Raw genomic sequence first — 18461 nt, 5'->3', positions numbered from 1 at the left:
AAGTTGCATTAAATCTGAATGCTCAGGGCCTTCCTTTGTCAGTGGCACTATTCATTAACAGAAACAAAACTGCTGCTTTCTATCAGGGGCCTGATCCTGCAGTCATGAGAGAAACAGGAGCTTTGCTCAAAGGTTTTTCTTGCCAGAAATCGCAGCATTGAGCCCCTGCTGTTTACATCTGAACTACTCAATGTGGGTGGGGGAACTAGAGAAGCCAGTCAATTCCTCACACCCTCATGCAATGAGATTATTTATTAGCTTAATTAAAGACTTAAGCAGCCTTTTAAGAGAAGAGTTATACTTTCAGCCCTGTTTTTTCTCTTCTCCTTCATAATGCCTTTTAGCCAGTCATTAACAGGAATTGCCTAATATGAGTGACTGAACAAGCACAAGTAATGGCTTTCAGTTCAAAACATAAGTTTCATTCTTTCTGCTGTTAATTCTTGATACTGGTCAACCAGATGTGAAAATCTTGCCCATGGGCAGTGCTCACTTAATTTTATGAGTGTAAAATGCCTAATCCAGGAGGCTGGTGTTTAGAACCTAAACCAGAATATTTTGAATGTCTATTTTAGTAATTAAAGCATTTTTAACAATACTCAAGATGTTGTGATGCAGTTTTCTGTGCAGTCTTGTCTTTTCCATGCAGCCCTTAAGACTTCCACAAGAAACCCCATTATTAAATAATACACTAAGAGAAGAGCAGGGAAAAGGGTGAGAGACAGATTAAAGCTTTAAACATATCTGCCACCATGAGTTGTCTCCCTCTGCTAAACACTACCCCTCCTTTCTGAGTCCAGGCAGCACTAAGAGCCCAGGAGTGATGTTGCAGCTCTAGAAATCAAGTCAGAGAAAACCAAAAGTAATTAAGCAGTAAAAATTGTAGCTGGCACAGTTCAGTGCTGGGTTTGCAACCGTTTCCACCTCAGTCTTCAACCCAAGAGGCCCAAATTGAAAGCACATTGTACAGATTGTTCTGGGCTGAAGACATCATGGTACCACAGGAAGAGACCCTAAATCCTCTTGAGGAGAGCAGATGAGACTTTTGCATAAACCCGTGGATGACAGCTCAATCCCTCAGTTTTATTGTTAAATTAAAATAACACAATTCAAAGATTCAAGTCAGTCATTCGCCTTGTAAGGGCAATGTGTTCACAGGCAAGCTGCTGTTCCAAACTGACAGCATGTCACTTGCTGGCAATAGCCATGATTTGCTCCTAAAAGAGGAGAAGAAAAAGACAAGTCATTTGTAAACTAGTAAGAAACAGACATTCTAGAAACCAGCTACAGTCTTTCCCTTTTACATATACAGGCAAGTTTTGTCAGCCTTTCTAGCCAAGTGCAGAGCACTCTTCCTATACACTACCAAATTAAGGAAGTTGCGACATTCCTTTTGAAGCAGCAGAAAACAGAGGTGTTATGACAGGTTCTGTGCTCAGGGAAGAGGTCTTCATTTGGTTTTCTGCTTTAAACAGAGTAACGAAAAAAAAAAACACCTCTGAGCACTGAAGCAGCAGCACAGCCTTTCAGTGCAACTACTAAAGACATCTTGCCAGTGGCAGCTACTACACCTTAGGATTTGCTCCTCTAAGAGAACTATCATGGCTCAACAGTGACTGTAACACAAAGGAAACAGGCCACCTGTGTTTAATACGAAGAAAGTGACTCAATTTGTGGAATAAAACATTCAAACCCAGAAATGAGGGTTTGAACCTCATGAAAATCCAGTGAAGGAAATCAGAACTTAGGCAGACAGGCTGCAAATAGAGGGTCTGTGTTTAAGACTGAACCTCCTCACCACTCAGGCAGTTTCCATTAGAAAGACCTGCACTTCTGCCATAAGGGAACAATTTCACAAGGCACAAGACAGCACAGAAACAGGTAACTCGTTTGAGCTGCACACCACATCCGTCAAGTGACCTGATGTCTTATTCTTAGTTGAGTCTTCATAGCGCTGGGTTTCATAGAGCATTTCCGGAATGCAGCTTAAGTTCCACATTTTCATGCCATAGCAAAATAAAGCCAAAGACTATTAATGACTTCTAACCCCTAACTACTGATACAGAGTATAGACACTTAGATCCCTTATCTTCTCTTGTGCTGCCGGAGAAGGCAGTTGCAACTGAGCCATCAGTTATTTAGGAACTCCTCTGGTTCACTTGGGACACACAACCTCAGTTTGAACGTGATGCATTTTCCCACCAAAAATGTTTCATTTAAAAGAAAAATGAAACAAACAAAAAAAATCTTTACAGCTTGCATATGTTTCATGAATATTCTGGGCTCTTCCTACAGCCTTCACAAAAGGGAGGTTCTTACTTTGACAGGAGGCAGGGCATTTGTTGCTTGCAATCCCCATGTCCTCAGCAATACCAAGGGAGCCAGCTTCGTGGAGTAAAGCCTCTTTAGCACATCAATAGCAGCTATCAAGGAGACATTGTGCCTCTGACGCTCTGTCTCAAACTTTAAGAGATGTTTTAAGGACCCTGGAAGAGATAATTGAATGCTTCTATTAAAACAATTGTGCGTCTTATCTACAGTCTTATAGCAGTCTTCAGCGGCAACTGAAAACACAGAATGCAATGGTCCATCTTAATAAAGGCCTCCTTCTATCAGCCAGTGCTCTTCATCACCACTTCTTCAGCTATCATCCTGCAGATATTTTTTAAGGCAGATTTGAGGTTTGTGGGATGAAAACTGCATCCAAGACTCTCTAACTGCTCCACAGCCAATGGACATCAGAACAGTTTTGCTTCTAAGATGCTGGTGCCTTTCAAACACAAGACAGCAGCACGCTTCACCTGCAGTAGAGGTAATGCTTGTTCTGGTGTTAGCAGCAAAGGCCTGTAAGACCAACCATCTCACTGCCCCATCTGTGTCTTGGGTCCTTACCCAGATCGTTCCCATTGAAGGCTGCAGCACTGAGGTGGTGAGCTAAACACGCAATATCACCAAAGCCCAGGTTTACACCTTGTCCTGCAAGTGGGTGGACTCTGTGTGCTGCATCCCTGGAGCAAGAAAAGGCAGAAATTTATATCCCTTCTTGAAGAAAGCCATAATGGCAGACAAACCCCAGAAGGGTCAGTGTAGCACTCCTCACCTCCTTGCAATGAACACCTTACAGCAGCACACATGATTTATCCAGTACCTCTCTGCACGCTATGCTGAACAACGTGACTGCCTCTCCAGTTGTAAGAAGCAAGACAAAAGAAAGATAACAAAAGGCAGTTCTGAAAGGAAAAATTATAAAGAGGTGACTAGCCAAAGTCCTCTCAGCCCATGTGTGGAACAGGCCTTGGTGTTTTTGTAAGTGATCTGAGCACAACAGGAGGTATATTATATCCCTGCCGCATTTCACAGAGTAGAGAGACATCATGAACACACAGAAGTGGGATATCATCGAATAGAAACAAAATCAAAGTCCTTTCATGATCAGACTTACTTATAAAGGACAAAGCCAGACACATTGATAAGGGAGTCTTAGAGAAATGAAATAAAGTTTGGGTATGAAATGTAATATCATTTAACAAGCTATAAAGCACAGCGTGCTCCCAGTCACAAAGTGGCTCACAAGTTGGAAAAATGAAAAGCATCCAAAGTATAATCCAGCATCCTAGAACTACTGTAAGGGACCAGTGTATTGCAGCTGTGGCAGAGAAAAAGTACAAGTAACGTCAGAATGCAGAAGATGAGGTATTTTCGTGTTTCTATAGGCCACTGTACAAAAGCCTATGACATCCATCCAGAATAATTTGTAGGTTTTTTAATTTGTTTCAAGAAAGGCAAGTTTAAAATCTCAAACTGGTACACAGAATGGATGCTAAAATGTTTGGGCAAGTACAGGGTCAGCATGAGATACTGGACTGTTTTACTGGACTACTCAAACCAGGAAAGGGAAATAATTATCTTGCAACTTACATCGAAAGCTCACACAATGCACAGACTGCTTCTCACACAAAAGGACTTTGTTGGCACAAGAGCACATGAGCCTCATAGTGTCAAACCACAGATTATTTCTAACTATCTAACTTGTTGATGCTGCACTCGCATCATTTCTAATAACATTCAACCGACTCACATGAGGGCTGCCACTCAGGAACTTACCCAATCAGGGCCACGCGGTGCTGGACATACTCTGTTGCATGCCCCATTCCAAGCGGGAACATGGCTCGGCTCTCTGGATCCACTTTAGCAATGCTCGGGGGTAGCTGACGGACTGCACTCCCTGAGGGCCTCAGGAATGAAAGAGCAGATCGAAACATGGCCCCAGCAGTGTCAATGAAGTCAGAGTGGTTTACATTGCTCCACTGAAAAAAAAACAAATAAACCTTTACATGTTAACCCAAACCAGACATACAAAAGAATCCAATTGAAAAAATCTAGATGAGCTCCAAATACTGAATTTTAACAACCTGGACAGAACTATACAGTAAAAGAAACTACCTTCATAATTTTAGAACAGAGAGGCTCCCAACTAGGATGAGTTTACCTTTCCCACCTTCTGGAAGTTTAGTTCAACTTCTTCTAACTAACTTAATTCAGTCCCACGGGTTCATTCCATCTTTGGTAAGTGCCTTTGAGTATTATCCTCACCAGGGGTAGGAACTTAAGAATCCACCTCTCCCATTACTATCCTTTAAGCTGTAGGGTTCCATTGTATTTCTCGTGATTACAACAAAGCCTCATACCTGCCACAAGGCTGATACTCACAAAGGCAGAGTTGATGCTATCCACAAAACTTTCCTCATCCATAGTGAGAAGTTCCGATGCATGTTCATGAGATGTAGACCAGACCAGAGAGCTGGCAGTGTCAGACAACTAGTTCAAGAGGATGTCAAGAGAAAAAGAAGCAAAAATAAATTATCAGTGCAGAGATCTCCCACTGCCCTGCCCCACACCAGTCCCTCTGCATATACTCTTCCAGTCCAACTTGCTGCAAGTGGGAAATACTAAGGATAGGGGGCAGCAAGGAAAAAAATAATCTGCTGTAACTGAAAAGTGGAGTGGGATAAATTCTTAAGAGACGGCAACACCACAGAAAGGCCCAGACAGGAACAGAATTACTAGAAAAGAACAGACTAAACATAAAAATTAAAAAGTAATAAATAAATATGGAGACCAGAAGTCATCTTACCGGAAGAAGTGCAATTGGCCCTGTGGGAAGGAACCTCTGCCATGCTACGTTATTGTTTGTAGCCTACAATGGAAAAAAAAAACCAAACAACCCCAAGTGGATACTTATCAATTAGAGACCTGGATCACCTGCTTATGGAAAAGTCAATCAGCAGAATTTCACCTCAGACAAATGAAGAGTTGCCACCACAGCTGACTGGTCATACTGATGCTCAATGCTCTTAATTTCGGCTTCCTTCCGGACTACGGAATTATGACCATCTGCACCGATCTACAAAACAAAGAGATAAAAAGCAACTTCTTCAGCAACTCCTAAGAAAGCCAATATTCCAGTCTATAAACCTCAGCCTGCACAAAGACATTTTTTGTTTATTCAGAAAAAAAGGTTGCCCAAAAAAACAGAAGAAGTGGACCCTTCTGCTCTTGTCCAATTCAGTACAGCCGCCTCACATCAGCATTGTGTCTCATAGCATCTCTGACAGCATTAGCCACTCACCTCATTCTAGCCCTCCACTTGGGTGGAGCGGCACACATGGAATCAGAACCAAATCCAGGGGAAAAGACTTGGGAGAGAGATGATGCCTGATCAACAGAAATGAAAAGCTTAGTTACCAGCAGTTTGGCCTGAAGTCTGCGTCCATCAGCTAACTCAATTTGGACCCAAGGGCTTGTGCCACAGCTGTGAGAGGGGAGGGGCCACGTATACCCCACTGCTCTGCTCCCGTAGAAAACCTCCACCCGGTCTGATGGGAACACAAAGTACCACAGTCACAGCATAATACAGGTACAAAAAAAGGAAACACAACTACAAAAGCAAAGGCCACGTGTGTCTTACTGGCATCATAAGACCTGGCCCTACAATTCTCATGGCACCCTAAAAGATCAAAACTGGCCAACCCTTTGTCACTGCAATGCCCGCTCTGAATAGAAAGCTATGGATCTTTTAATTAAATCTATTTTTGGAGAGACTGTGTTCTGGAGAATTACATATGAAACTCCTTTTGGGCTGTGTAGCCTTTGGAATACAGATTCCTCCCTCCCCCCTTAATTCAAGAAGCTGCCTATGTCTCAGAGTTATCAGGGCTACTCGTTAGATTTTTTGCTCCTCTAACTTAGGGCACATAACGGAAGGCAAGTAACTGAAAGCTCTCTGCAGGACATAAAATATTAAAGAAGTTGACCAGTACCTGCTACTGCATCTAGCTGTTTTGTGAGAGCAGACATAATGACATCGTTCTCCACTATATAACCCATGTCATCTAAGTCGTCTTTCTCAAAAACGATCATGGCTTCTGAACAAGCATCCCACACCTACAAAGGAAAAATACATTACATGAAGCTACACGATGAAGAAGTGCTTCTCCTTTCAGGGACTATGAACGTATCCATCTCAACAGGAAAGGAACATGGCGATCTAGAAATACCGAACTGGAGGAAACATCCAGGATTACTGTCTGTTCCCAGCAACTGAAGTACATCACAGAATTCCTTTCATACAATGATCTAGCTGCATCTCAGAAACTAATTGCAACAAAAGGTTTTTATCCCTACTTCTTTTCTACATAATTAGTACATAAAGCTCCCCTACCACCTTGCTGTGGGTTACCCCAGGAGACAGCTCAGCCTCATGCAGCAGCTCTCTCACTCCCCCACAGTGGGATGGGCAAAAGAATTGGAAACGTGACGTAACTCATGGGTTAAAATAAAGACAATTTAATAGGTAAAACAAAGGTTGTATGTGGAAGCAAAGCAAAACAAGGAATTCATTCACTATTTCCCATTGTTGGGCAGGTGTTCAGCCATCTCCAGGAAAGCAGGGCTCCATCACATGTAACAGTTACTTGAGAGGACAAATGCCATTACTTCAAATGGATGTACGTGTGTGTGTGTCCATGTGTTTGTGTGTCTGTGTCCTTTCTTCCTTTCGCCAGCTTTTATTGCTGAGCATGATGCCACGTGGTGTGGGGTATCCCTCTGGTCTGTTGGGATCAGCTGTCCCTGCTGTGTCCCCTCGCAACTACTTGAGCACCCCCAGCCTTCTCACTGGTGAGGTGGTGGGAGAGCCAGAAAAGGCCTCGACTCTGTCTAAGCACTGCTCAGCAATTGCCTGTTATCAACAGCTTTCATCACAAACCCAAAACACAGCACCATACAAGATGATATGAAGAAAATTAACTCTATCCCAACCAAAACCAACACACACCTTTACTTTTATTTCCTGGCAAGAACCTCTGCCTCAATATCTACAGCTTCCATTAAGAATAAATGTTTCATCTTGTAACATCAAGACTCTGAGGGTGGGAACTTGCGATAAGACTGCTACCCCAAAAAAAGTAACAGGAACCCTCATAAGCATAACCTGCCCTTTACCAAAGTAAAAAAAACTTTGGATCATTAATGTAAGTACTTCTAAGAAGTTACAAGAGACAGACATATAGTATATTTGCAGCCCTAAGTAAGGCACCTGCATTCGCTGGAATGGTTTGAATCTCAGGCTGCAGACGTGATCCCAGGCACCAAAACCTGAAAAAGGACACAAATGCATGGAAATACAGGTTCACATCTGACACTGAGACCCAAACAAAACTTCTCCCTCCCTGTCTATCTATGTCCAGACTCTGCCTGCGCCACCCCTAGACAGGGCCAGGTCTGCCTCAATACTGTTACAGCTCCAGCATCACATTGTTTTACTGTTAACACAGGCCAGCAGTAAAGAATCAACTGCTTTCCATGGACAACATGATTTAACAGTCAACTCTTTCTGCCCCATCACTGAGAATAAAACAGACACAAAAATGCATGGCCATCATTGTTTAAAACATTCCTTTCTCCACAAGGAATCAAGGCTCAAATCTTTAAAATGAAAATTAGTCAGAAGTGAGTTACCACACTACAGAGCACTAATTATGTGCATCTTTTGTGAACACAGAATTCCAGATGGTGTAGATAGAGCACCTCACAATGTCCTGCTGGGCTAACGTCACAAATTATTATGTAACAGATCAGACCAGGATACCAGAAAATAGATCCCTGTTATCAATTTAATTTAATTAATCGCCACAACTCAGCATACAGAATACTGAAAGACAAAGGCACACAATTCTGTTGAGCTTAGGATGAAGGCAGCACATGTTCAGAGGGGTTTTGTCAATATCAAATTGAAAGCAGCTCAAACATACTGTTGAAAACACAAACAGTAGCAAACACACTTACTGCTTAGGAGGGTTGCTGACCCTGGGGAGATAGAACTGACCCTGTTACTGTAGGTGTCTGGCACATGGTTGTATTCTTTCCGAGGACCAGCCTCCAGCAAAGCGATCTTCTTATCATGGAAGTGGATATCATGCCCTAAAATAAGCAAATACATGCTTTGCTACAATGTTCCTGCCAAAAATCTCATTCCTTATTCCTGTATCAGTAACAGCTACGTTTCTGTAATAAGATAAGAGTAGTTGCAAAGCTCAATAAGGAAATGCATTTATGATACAGGTTTTGACCAGGCAAGTAAACTTCCATATTTTAAAACTTCCTGACTACAATCCTGTCACTGAGACAGACAAACCTTTTGCAGTTAAAGCATGGATTAAAAGTTTTCTTTTTGCACAAAGTTCACATTTTTGCACAAATTTGTGCCTAGCTTGTTATGCAAGTTCATTATTAAAGTATTAATAGGCAAAGTCTGCAATGCAACTCCATACTCAGAACACATTTTTCAGAGCTTAAACATAAATTCACCACTTAGAACAGGAGATCAAAATAAAACTTCTGTGCTCCTTAGCAACTACATTAATGTTTTCTTTATCCTTATATGCTGATAGTGGGATAGCACTGGCAGTTTAGACTTTCACTTTCAATTAAAGAGAACTGAAAAAGAATAAAGAGATGACTCAGTTAGAGTAAATCACACTAGCTGACTGAGCCATTCTTACTGCATCTGACTGCTGTGGCCACAGAACGGTGTCCTTAGAACATGCAGTTTGGTGGTACTGCAGCCTAATAATGGGAGTATCCTGATCGTTTTCTAGATTATGTATAACATAAACTCAACTCTTCAAAGGTCTCAAACCTGCATTTTAGCCTCAGGAATCGCTGCTGGGGGTGGGGAATCCTTGTGCTGTTTCATTTCCACTGTGGTCAACAACACAAGCACAACAGTAAGTGTGCAAGGTAAACCCTTACACTTCCAAAGCACTTACTGCTCAAGACCTTTGCTCCCCATCTACTTTGCACTCTTTTCTTTAGGTTTCTGTCACTGTGACACCTTCTGAAACAATGTTACAAATAAACTGACACTACTGTCAGGATCTTTAGTGATACAGAGCAAGCACTAATCCATTGAATGCGGTATTCCAGTGTTTAAATTACAGGGTTAGAGAATAATTGATTTCTCCAAGTCAAACTTAGAATCAGAAAAACATCTTCATCAATGGCTGAAATTACGCACTGGCAATTCAGGGGTGACTGTGTTTGACAGAATCACAAGTAACCTACAGAATTCAAAGTAATGGCTACATTAACATATAAATACATACACACACACACACATAAATAGGACATGGCTCATCACAACGATCAGCTAAACAAACAGCTCCAAGTCTGCTTTTAGAGTGCTGTCACAAGAAGATGCAGGAATAAGGAAACTACAAAAGGATCCTTAACATTAAGATCCTAAGTGATAACTACATAGTTACCTCACACTACCACCAACACAGATTAATTAATTAAGGTCGAATTATAAAAGCAGCCGATGTTCCACATGGTGACCCGTGTGGGTTTTGGGAAAGCCCCGGTTTGAAGTTTCGGACACAAAACCCACGACTCGCTGAACTCGCACAACGTGGTGGAGGAGACCCGAACACCTCAGCGACCTCTGCAGCAGGGGCGGAAGGGGACACCGCCTCCGGCTGCGCGGCCGCGACTGCAGCCTCGCGGGGCCGGCAGCGGGCCGGGCCGATGGCACAAGGCAACACCGACCGCGGAGGGCGGGAAGGTCACCGGCTTACCCAGCACGGCGGCCATGGCGCTCCCGACCATACCCCCGCCAGACACCACCACATCGTAGAGCGGCGCGGCAGCAGCAGCAGACCGGGATAATAAAGGAGCCAGCTGGCCGGCCAACAACCGCCCACCGAGAGGAGCCATGAGGCCCCTCCCGCACACAGCAGCCATCGCTGCGGAAGTGACCGCACACCGTTGAACGGAAGTAGCTCCGGGAAACCATGACAACGCAACGTACCCAGGGACACGCACCACACGAAATACCTCTTCCCAAGGGCCAATGAGCGAGCAGTGTGCGCTTTCCATATTGGAGTCTGATTGGCTACTGAGGCCAAAAAGGCGGGCCTAGGGCGCTGCCGGCTTCGCTGATTGGTGAGAAGCTGTTGGAGGACTGAGGCGGTGGCTGGCAGGTGAGGCTCGATCTTGGCGGTGGGGTTCAGGTAGCGCGGTTCAGGTAGCGCCGGGAGGGCGGGGGTTGGGGTTGCGCCCGCGCCCTCGAAACGAGTCTCTCTCCATTTTGTTCTTTTCCTTCAGGTGACACGGCATCCCCTCAGGCTTTAACGGACCGACTGCTGTGCCTCCTGCCACCGAGCGAGGAGCTGGGAACAGCCTGTCGGGATGGGGGGCCAGCAGTCTCCGCTAGAGCCGGGCTTACTGCACCAGGCAAAGTTATGGAATGATCTCGGGGTATCCGAAGAGGATAAGGAGTTGGAGGGTTTTAGGCAGGAGACAGCAGTCCTGTGTGACAAGCTGTGCGAGGCTGTAAGGTAGGATGGCAGAATGGCATGTGGGAATCCTACTGCTTCTAAAGTGGAGCATGAAGTCCCAAGATGCACATATATAGTATCAAAACACTGACCAGAAGCATATTCACACAAGAGAGGATGGGGCCAATAGGTGGCCAGATAAGCAACGTTCACATAAAATGTGAACAGCACAAATCCTGTTCCTGCTCGTCACCTAATCATGCTTAAAATTTGCTAGCAAGTCACACACATTTCACAGCATCCACCATTGAGCTGTGGTGTCTCCAACACAGAGTTTCCAGACTTCTTGTCTTTCTCAGTGAAGTTCACTAGCAGGTCACACACACATACTCTTACAAAGGAAATAATGTATGACGAACAGAGTGCAGCAATCGACAGGCAAGTGTATGGACCAGGAGCACATTTACACATGACTGGCACCTTCTGTTTCCCCCCTTTTCCCCATTTTCCTGTACTTGTTCCACCCTTATCCATCTCAATCCTTCATTTCACCTGCATTTATTCCTTCCCTAAATATCTTGTTTTACTCTGTTTCATAATCACTCTCAAACATGCCCATAGAAGTTCACTATTTCAATGAGACCCAGGACAGTCCTGGTTTGTTTTTTCTCTTGCAATCAATTATATGGTCTTCCTAGTTACAAAGTTTCCAGCTGAACCTCTTAAGAGTTGCACTAATGCAGTTCATTGCAATGGCTTGTCATCAGCATCTTGGGAATGCTAGTGTTTGGTGCAGTTTGTTAGGATTTGTGTGCCTAATTGCCTGTCCTAAGTTTGTCTTTAACGTTAAGTAGCTATCAGCCAGATAACCAGAAAGTTCCAACTTTAGGGATTACTTGTAGCTTTTTTTGGCAATACAGTGCTAGCAGCACAGTAAACTGCATTACAAAGCCAAGTAAGCATAACCACCATTCCATACATGGAAAACAGAAGCAGGCAAAGCTCTGCTCACCAACTTTGATAGTAAAGCAAAATATAGAGCCTAAAAATGATAAACGTTAAGCCTGTCTTAACTACCAGATCAGCTACAGTGTCTTTCTTTTAATCAACAGTGTCTCCTATAAAATATATCTATTTTGTTAATAATTTCACTTATTTCCCCTTCATGATGTCTTTGTTTTAGTCGTACATCTGGTAACAAAAAGCAGTCCAGTTCTTTGACTGACCTCACCTTGGACAGTACCTGGGATCAGCAAAAGCCTCCCTTGTTTCCTAAATCCCGCTTGAGGCCAAAAAGTGCTTCCTCTCCCTGGATTCCTTCCATCACCATCCCTCAGCCTTTCAAAATGACGCTGCGGGAAGCTCACAGAAAGTCCCAGTTGATGAAGTCATACATGTTTCTTGAACTAGACAAACAGAAAGACCAAAGGCAAAGCCAGGATGAAGCTGAATGTCAGAAACAGTTTCGGGCACAGCCTGTACCAGCCCATGTGTTTCTGCCCCTTTATCAAGAAATAATGACACAGAATGAGATTCGCAGGCAAACAGCAACACAGAAAAGAAAGGAGCTGCTACTTTCAACCCTGAGGCCCTTCAGCTTCCTGGAGAAGGAGGAGAAAAAGAAAGAAGCTATCAGACAAAAGTTCCTGGCAGAAGCAATCCCAAATGACAGCTCCAAACAGAAGCAAGCCAGTAAAAAACTTCCTAAATCTACTTATGGCCCACTTCTTGGAGATAAACTCAAAGGTAAAATGCCAGGGCTCTTCCTGTTAACTCCCTGCCTGTCCCTTGGTATCTCCATGCTGGGAGGTAGGATCATGGCTCATAGCGCATTAGCTGGAGTATAAAGCCAGTGTCATTACATCTCCTTGTGTTGTTCAGTCTCCTGCTTATCACTTGTCCTTGCATTTCATCTAGATACCTTTACAGTAGAGTGGCCACAATTCAGTAGTCTTGTACCCATGGCAGCAGCAGCAGTTCTGTGCCACTCCCCAGATATGTGGGTACAATGAGCTCTTTAGACAGATTTCCATACCCCTTGTCCTGCAAATCATGCTTGCTTGGGAATCTTTCCCTGCACTGGATTCCATACCTTTGATTAATCTAAAGGGACATAAATGATTTGTGGCACAAATATGAAGACAGATGTAGTACCAGAAGTGTCCCAAGGTCTGTGCAGTATCTTGAAACTGACAATTTTAGTCCCATTCAAGTGATCTGTGCTGCACAGGATTCCTAAGCCCTGCACTTCCTGAGCCCAAATGAGGCTGTTAGTTCAGTTTTAAAGTGATGGTGCAGTAATCAGGTCTCTCCTGCCATTCTCTGATGTTTTCAGTTACCTTCCCACTTGCTCTCCACCTTCTTAAGTGCTAAACCAGTGGAGGTAGGTATCAGGACCATTCTGGTCAGAGGAACAGCCAAGGAAAATTTCCTGGTGCTCATATTCTTTCAGATGGCTTAAGGTCCCCCCTAACCTGTTGTAAGTTTGAAGCAAGCAAGTTTGAATGCAGACTTCATGCTTGAATATAGGAACTAAACCCATCCTTGATAATTCTTACTGCTTTTCTCATCCTTTTTTCTTTTTTTTCACCATTTCCCACTGATTTCTTCTTGAGTACATCATGTACATGAAAATGAACACCAGTTCATTTTTCATCAGAAAACATTCTGTAATAGATTAGAAAGGTGAAAGAGAGCGAAGGACAAGCTACTGTTCTGTTTCTGGTATATGGGGAGGGAGGAGGAATGAACATTTCATACCTCAGTCAGTCCAAAGTTATAAATAGATTCAAAAAAAAGTCTTAGTTTGCAAACAGCAGTATTGATTTATTTTCTTAAAAGCAAAAAGCCACCCCAAGGCAAACTGTCTGCATTTTTACAAATGTTTAGTGCGGCACAGGAAAGGAGTCACTTGAGACTATACATTGAAACCCATTCTTTCTATGGAAGTTTGTCACAGAAGTCACAAGACATGATCCATCCACCAAACGCTCCTCACTTAAAATCTTTTCCAATATAGACAAACACTGCTGAATCTTAATATAGAAAAGGCATCATCCGCCACAAGTGTATCTGAACAGCCCACATAGATCACACAATCAACATAATCACATAAAGTCCCAGGTGAACCTTGATTAACACAACAATCCTGCGAGACAAAGGGCACAAGTTGCCTGATATCCCTAAGAATAGGAATGGGAGGAGAAGGCCTGTCCAGTAACTTACTCAGATAAGTGAAAGATACCTGGAGATTCATACCTTAGAGACTCTGCCAGGTTTTTCCTAGTTATCTGTGTTTGGTTTTTTTTCTCCCGGGAGGCAGAGGAGAGAGGCTGAAAGTAGGGAAAGAGAACACAGAATGTCTGATCTCTCCTACATGCATAGCTACCATCATAAAGAAAAGTTTACGGTTATGCAGTGGCAATTTCACAGCCTTTTATGTCACTCATATTCTTCTCATTGCTTTTGATTCATTAGAAGCTGAACTCTACAGAGAAATACGCATTCAAATGAGAGCAAAGGATTTGCTTGAGAGCTCCGTAGCTCCTATAGATACCAGCAACTATCGGAGGGAGCCTCAATCCCGAACTGCTGCTAAAACTCAGCAGGAAAGACTTGGCTTCTTGCAGGACAGAAGTTTCAGCTTCAAGCCAAGGATTAATCCAACAATACCGGATTTTGAAGGACTCTACTGGGCATTTCAGAGGGAAGCAGTAAGAAGACAAGAAATCAAAGAAGCAACTCATAATAAGCCATTCAAGCTGAGAACTTCCAATCTCCATGGCAGGCAGAGGCAGGCTAATGAAAAGATAAAGGTGAGATGACTGGATAGTTCTGCTTTCTCTCATCAATACAGCAACTTATTAAATGCATAGCATTTCTTTAATGGTGGTTAATGTCCTGTGACCTCCATCCTTGCCTTGGGAGTACTGCAGAATTGTGGGACAAACCAGAGAGCAAAATTCTAAACAGAGATAAGCTATGACAGCTCAGGCTCAGCCACCCTTCCACACTCCTAATCATGTCTCCTTCCCCTCAGCCCCTCCTCATATAAATTCCTACTGACAGGAAAGAGAAGAATGAGTCCATTGCCACATATCCCAACTGTTCTCTCTGGGGGAGGAACAGAGGAGATTCTGTGCTGTAAACAAATACACTGAATGAATTTCCTTTGGTTTTTGTGTGTTTGTTGTGGTTTTTTTTGTTGTTGTCTTTTTTCTCCCCAGGATTCTCAGCAACTGTCCAAGGTTTTAGTGAAGAAAAGGCATTCTCCGTCTGGACTTTCCTCTCTCTCTTCCAATACCCTTCCAGTGCATATTACAGATGCAACTAGAAAAAGGGGATCAGCTATTAGGTAAGTAGAAAAGTTTGTCTACAACAGCTAATGACTTGATTTAGGAAAACGGTCAGTGTCTTCCCTCATCACACCAACTACATCAAGAATACATTTCCTAAATGTTTTTGTCTTCGTTCTTTGCTAATTCTTGTTCTCCCTCTCAGTTGACTGGGGAGCTGCGCACTTGTGTGTCTGAAATTTCGCTTTTCTCCTTAAAGGACTACAAGAGTGAAGCATGTAGTCTGGCAGTCTAAAGTGAGCTCATTAGTAACTTTTTTCTATATAGATGCTCCCAAGATAACAAAAAGGAAGGAGACAAAGAAGGAATTTATTGGCTAGAGAAGCAGAAAAAGAAATGTCAAGCTATGCAGAAGTCAGTGAACAGCCGAGCAAAAGCCCTGGATCCACATAAAAGTCTGGAGGAAACACACAAGAAGTTAAAACAGAACTGGTCAGTATTCTATTCTTCAGAGAAATAATAATTTGTTCTACTAACTGGGGTGCATTAGATAATTCTTTAGGAGGACTTGGATCTAAGAACTTTCCTAGCCTAAGTTTTTGACTGTCATACCCATTCCACATCCATTTGTGGTATGGGATGTGACAACCCCACACTATTCCTTTCATATGGAACGCTTCCTTTAGACTAATGTTTGTAGAAACTCATTTGTACAAACAAGCCAACTGAAATATATAGTTTGGTAAAGCACACATAACATTTTCTGAAGATGTGAACATTGGTTCTCTGCTTACAGTCTAATAGGTAAAGCTTTGTAATGGGTCTGTAATTTGCCAACAGTAGGATTACTTTTGCCCACATTCAGAATCAAGAGAACTACCAGAGCTATTTGAAGGACAGAACAGTTACTGAGATTCCTCATTCCTGATTACATACAGTCAGAGGAAACCTCTATTATACAGGCAACTTTTCCATTTCAGGCAAAAAATGAGAGAGAGAACAAAGGAATACAGAAAGGAGTTGGAAGAAATGCAGCTACGAGTCAAGAACAGACCATACCTCTTTGAACAGGTCACCAAGGTAACGGGTCAAAGTTCCAGAGTGTTTCTGGGCAACAGGATACATTGTCTTTCATTTAAAACAGGTATTAAGAAATCTAGTCTCAAGTTAGTTCATGGATAAGGAGATGCACATGTTTGCATAGGCTCTTCACCACACTCAAAATAACATATAAGAAGGCCACCCGGTTTAAATTCCTTCCCAGCACTTGAAAAACCACCACTCAGAATTATTTCTTGGTCGTAGCACTTTCCAGTATATACGGCAATCAAAAGACATGGTCTGATCAAAATCAAGGCTTTATCACACCAGAAATTACATGCACACCTATTCTGTACCTGAACACCACAGCCTGCAGTCTATTCTAAACTTTTTTGCTTAAAACCCTCTCCAGTTGAGCACTTTTTCTTTGTACTTCTAGTGCTACTAGAAAAAACATTAATGACAGTTACTTAGCTTGTATCATATGCAAGCTCTGCTCTCTGGGGTTGCATTCAGCACATCTCATCAATCACACAGGATCAGCTGCATATGTGTATTGTACTTGAGGTGTAGATACAATCTTCACTCTAAGTATCGTTTTCCCTGGGTTTTCCCTTTCAGTTCTGTCTCCTTGCAGGGATGGTATCTGGTTACAGACACAGTGACAATACATTGACAATATGTTGATTTAGGATTTCTCAATAGAAAGTACCCTCCTCGGTCAGACTTTCTGTTCAGATGAGTGGTTAATGAAGGCAGAGACAAATCTGTATGATAAATATTGGTAACATTTCTGTTTGCCAGGTTGATAAGAATTCACCAGTACTGATAGCATTCACTCGTGTCAAGACAAGGTATCTATCCTTCCATACAGAGTACCTTAATCTTTAGGAACTGGCCAGTCCCTCTGGTAAATGGTCATCTCAGACTACATAAATTTGCAAGGGTTATTTGGAGGCAGTGAGGATATAGTATCCAGGATGCTTGGTTTTCAGTTTCATGAAGATGAGCTGATACAAAGCTATTTGACAGATGCTCTCCATTCACTGAACTTCACTGTCATTAGTGCTTACAAATTACAAGCAAACACACTTTCAGAATTTCTCACAATACTTTTTTGCACATATTCTCAATTCAAGTGTAAAAGGTCAGGGCTCAGACACAAGTATGTTTCTTTGGTAAGACTGGAATGCTGTAGAAACAGAACAGAAGAAGGAAGAAAAAAGAACAGAAGCAAGAAAAGGTGAGCTCTGGCTTTCAGAGGTGTGAGACGTTTTCCTAGTATTCAGTTTTGGTACTGTATGGCTAAGAAATTTTTGGATTGGACCTTAGCTGTCCTTTTGTTCTCATTAGGGGTGTCAGCCATGAACTTTAGAACGATTGGACTGTTATGAGGAAGCCCCAGCTCTACATGCTTACTGTTTTAAGTTTTGATTTCATAGCATGATGCTCGTCAAGGAGCAGAGCGTCACTACAGGCAAACTCTCCAGCAGCTAGGGCTAAGCGAAGAATTTGTAAGGAAAAAAGGGAAAGATGCCACTGACCTGCTGAAAGAAGACTCTGATGTTCACAGGTAATAAAAACAATGCAATGCAGCTCGTTTGCCTTTTACTAAAAATATTTTCCTTGCTCCAGTTTGTATTGTCTAGTGTTGACAAAAGCAAATCAACCACATCACTTCTCTTACTGAGCATCACAGCTTCTCGTAATTCTTATGGCTGCACTCCATTTCTTATGCATGACTGATTAACAGTCACTGTTTCTGCAGAGTGCCCAAGCCTCGGGGTGAAAAGGACACCTGTACTGTACAGGGAGGAGAACCTCAAGAGGAACAGACTGGAAAGGAAATGGCAACGTAAGATCTAGCAGAAGAATCCATCAATCACCTCTTGATTATCTTGATTCTCCAGGTTAATCTTCAGGAACTTTATGGTTTAGGCTGACAAATTGCTCTGGGGTGAGATGTGAGAACTTAGTAAAGAAAAACAGACTAACTGCTGTTCAGAGCATGTCTTGTCCAATCCAGCAAACCTTGTGCCCTTAGTCTTCACAAGAGTTCCTTTCTTTAACAGGCAACACAACAAGTTTAAAAGGTTGAACTACTATCTTTGGATAAAAGTAGATATGAAAGATTGAAGAGGTGCATCCTCTAGTGTCAGCTGCTTGTATTTGTGCTACAGAAGCACACAGGAAGGGGAGAATACTTTTCAGTATGCCAAACGTTGGTTTGCGTATCTGTGTGGTAGAATGCTGTTAAACAAGGTATTTCTAAAAAAAAAAACCAACC

The 18461-nt window shown here is 42.7% G+C and overlaps 2 protein-coding genes across 2 annotated transcripts; one reads left to right on the top strand and one right to left on the bottom strand.

The window, feature by feature from the left end:
* Positions 1 to 1062: 1062 nt before the first annotated feature.
* On the bottom strand, positions 1063 to 10317 carry COQ6 (coenzyme Q6, monooxygenase). Its single transcript, XM_061367380.1, has 12 exons — positions 10137 to 10317; positions 8347 to 8481; positions 7598 to 7656; positions 6321 to 6444; positions 5746 to 5876; positions 5297 to 5404; positions 5135 to 5197; positions 4711 to 4818; positions 4105 to 4307; positions 2893 to 3008; positions 2320 to 2486; positions 1063 to 1217 (listed from the first exon to the last, which is right to left on the bottom strand). Exons 1-12 carry the CDS (start codon positions 10300 to 10302, stop codon positions 1188 to 1190), a joined length of 1410 nt encoding a protein of 469 aa, XP_061223364.1. The 5' UTR covers positions 10303 to 10317; the 3' UTR covers positions 1063 to 1187.
* A 347-nt stretch (positions 10318 to 10664) lies between these two features.
* FAM161B (FAM161 centrosomal protein B) lies at positions 10665 to 18461 on the top strand. Its single transcript, XM_061367352.1, has 8 exons — positions 10665 to 10898; positions 12022 to 12584; positions 14316 to 14653; positions 15065 to 15192; positions 15461 to 15610; positions 16096 to 16213; positions 17617 to 17747; positions 17943 to 18461. Exons 1-8 carry the CDS (start codon positions 10750 to 10752, stop codon positions 18031 to 18033), a joined length of 1668 nt encoding a protein of 555 aa, XP_061223336.1. The 5' UTR covers positions 10665 to 10749; the 3' UTR covers positions 18034 to 18461.

The sequence above is a fragment of the Neopsephotus bourkii genome, unplaced genomic scaffold (genome assembly GCF_033783945.1).
Source record: "Neopsephotus bourkii isolate Nb327-2 ecotype Australia unplaced genomic scaffold, CSIRO-AGI_Nbou_v1 NB_1376, whole genome shotgun sequence".
Lineage (NCBI taxonomy): Eukaryota > Metazoa > Chordata > Aves > Psittaciformes > Psittacidae > Neopsephotus > Neopsephotus bourkii.
The sequence above is the reverse complement of the archived record's forward strand: the minus strand, read 5'-3'. Positions and strand labels throughout refer to the sequence as shown.

What these genes read in the sequence shown, in the direction of transcription:
- COQ6 (XM_061367380.1), bottom strand. Translation starts at nt 10,302, where the DNA reads ATGGCTGCTGTGTGCGGGAGGGGCCTCATGGCTCCTCTCGGTGGGCGG. An exon ending in CTTCAATGGGAACGATCTGG is followed by an intron (nt 2,487 to 2,892) that starts GTAAGGACCCAA and finishes TATCTCTTCCAG; the next exon opens with GGTCCTTAAAACATCTCTTA. An exon ending in ATGCCCTGCCTCCTGTCAAA is followed by an intron (nt 1,218 to 2,319) that starts GTAAGAACCTCC and finishes CTCCTCTTTTAG; the next exon opens with GAGCAAATCATGGCTATTGC.
- FAM161B (XM_061367352.1), top strand. Translation starts at nt 10,750, where the DNA reads ATGGGGGGCCAGCAGTCTCCGCTAGAGCCGGGCTTACTGCACCAGGCA. An exon ending in TCTTGGAGATAAACTCAAAG is followed by an intron (nt 12,585 to 14,315) that starts GTAAAATGCCAG and finishes TTGATTCATTAG; the next exon opens with AAGCTGAACTCTACAGAGAA. An exon ending in TCTTTGAACAGGTCACCAAG is followed by an intron (nt 16,214 to 17,616) that starts GTAACGGGTCAA and finishes TTGATTTCATAG; the next exon opens with CATGATGCTCGTCAAGGAGC.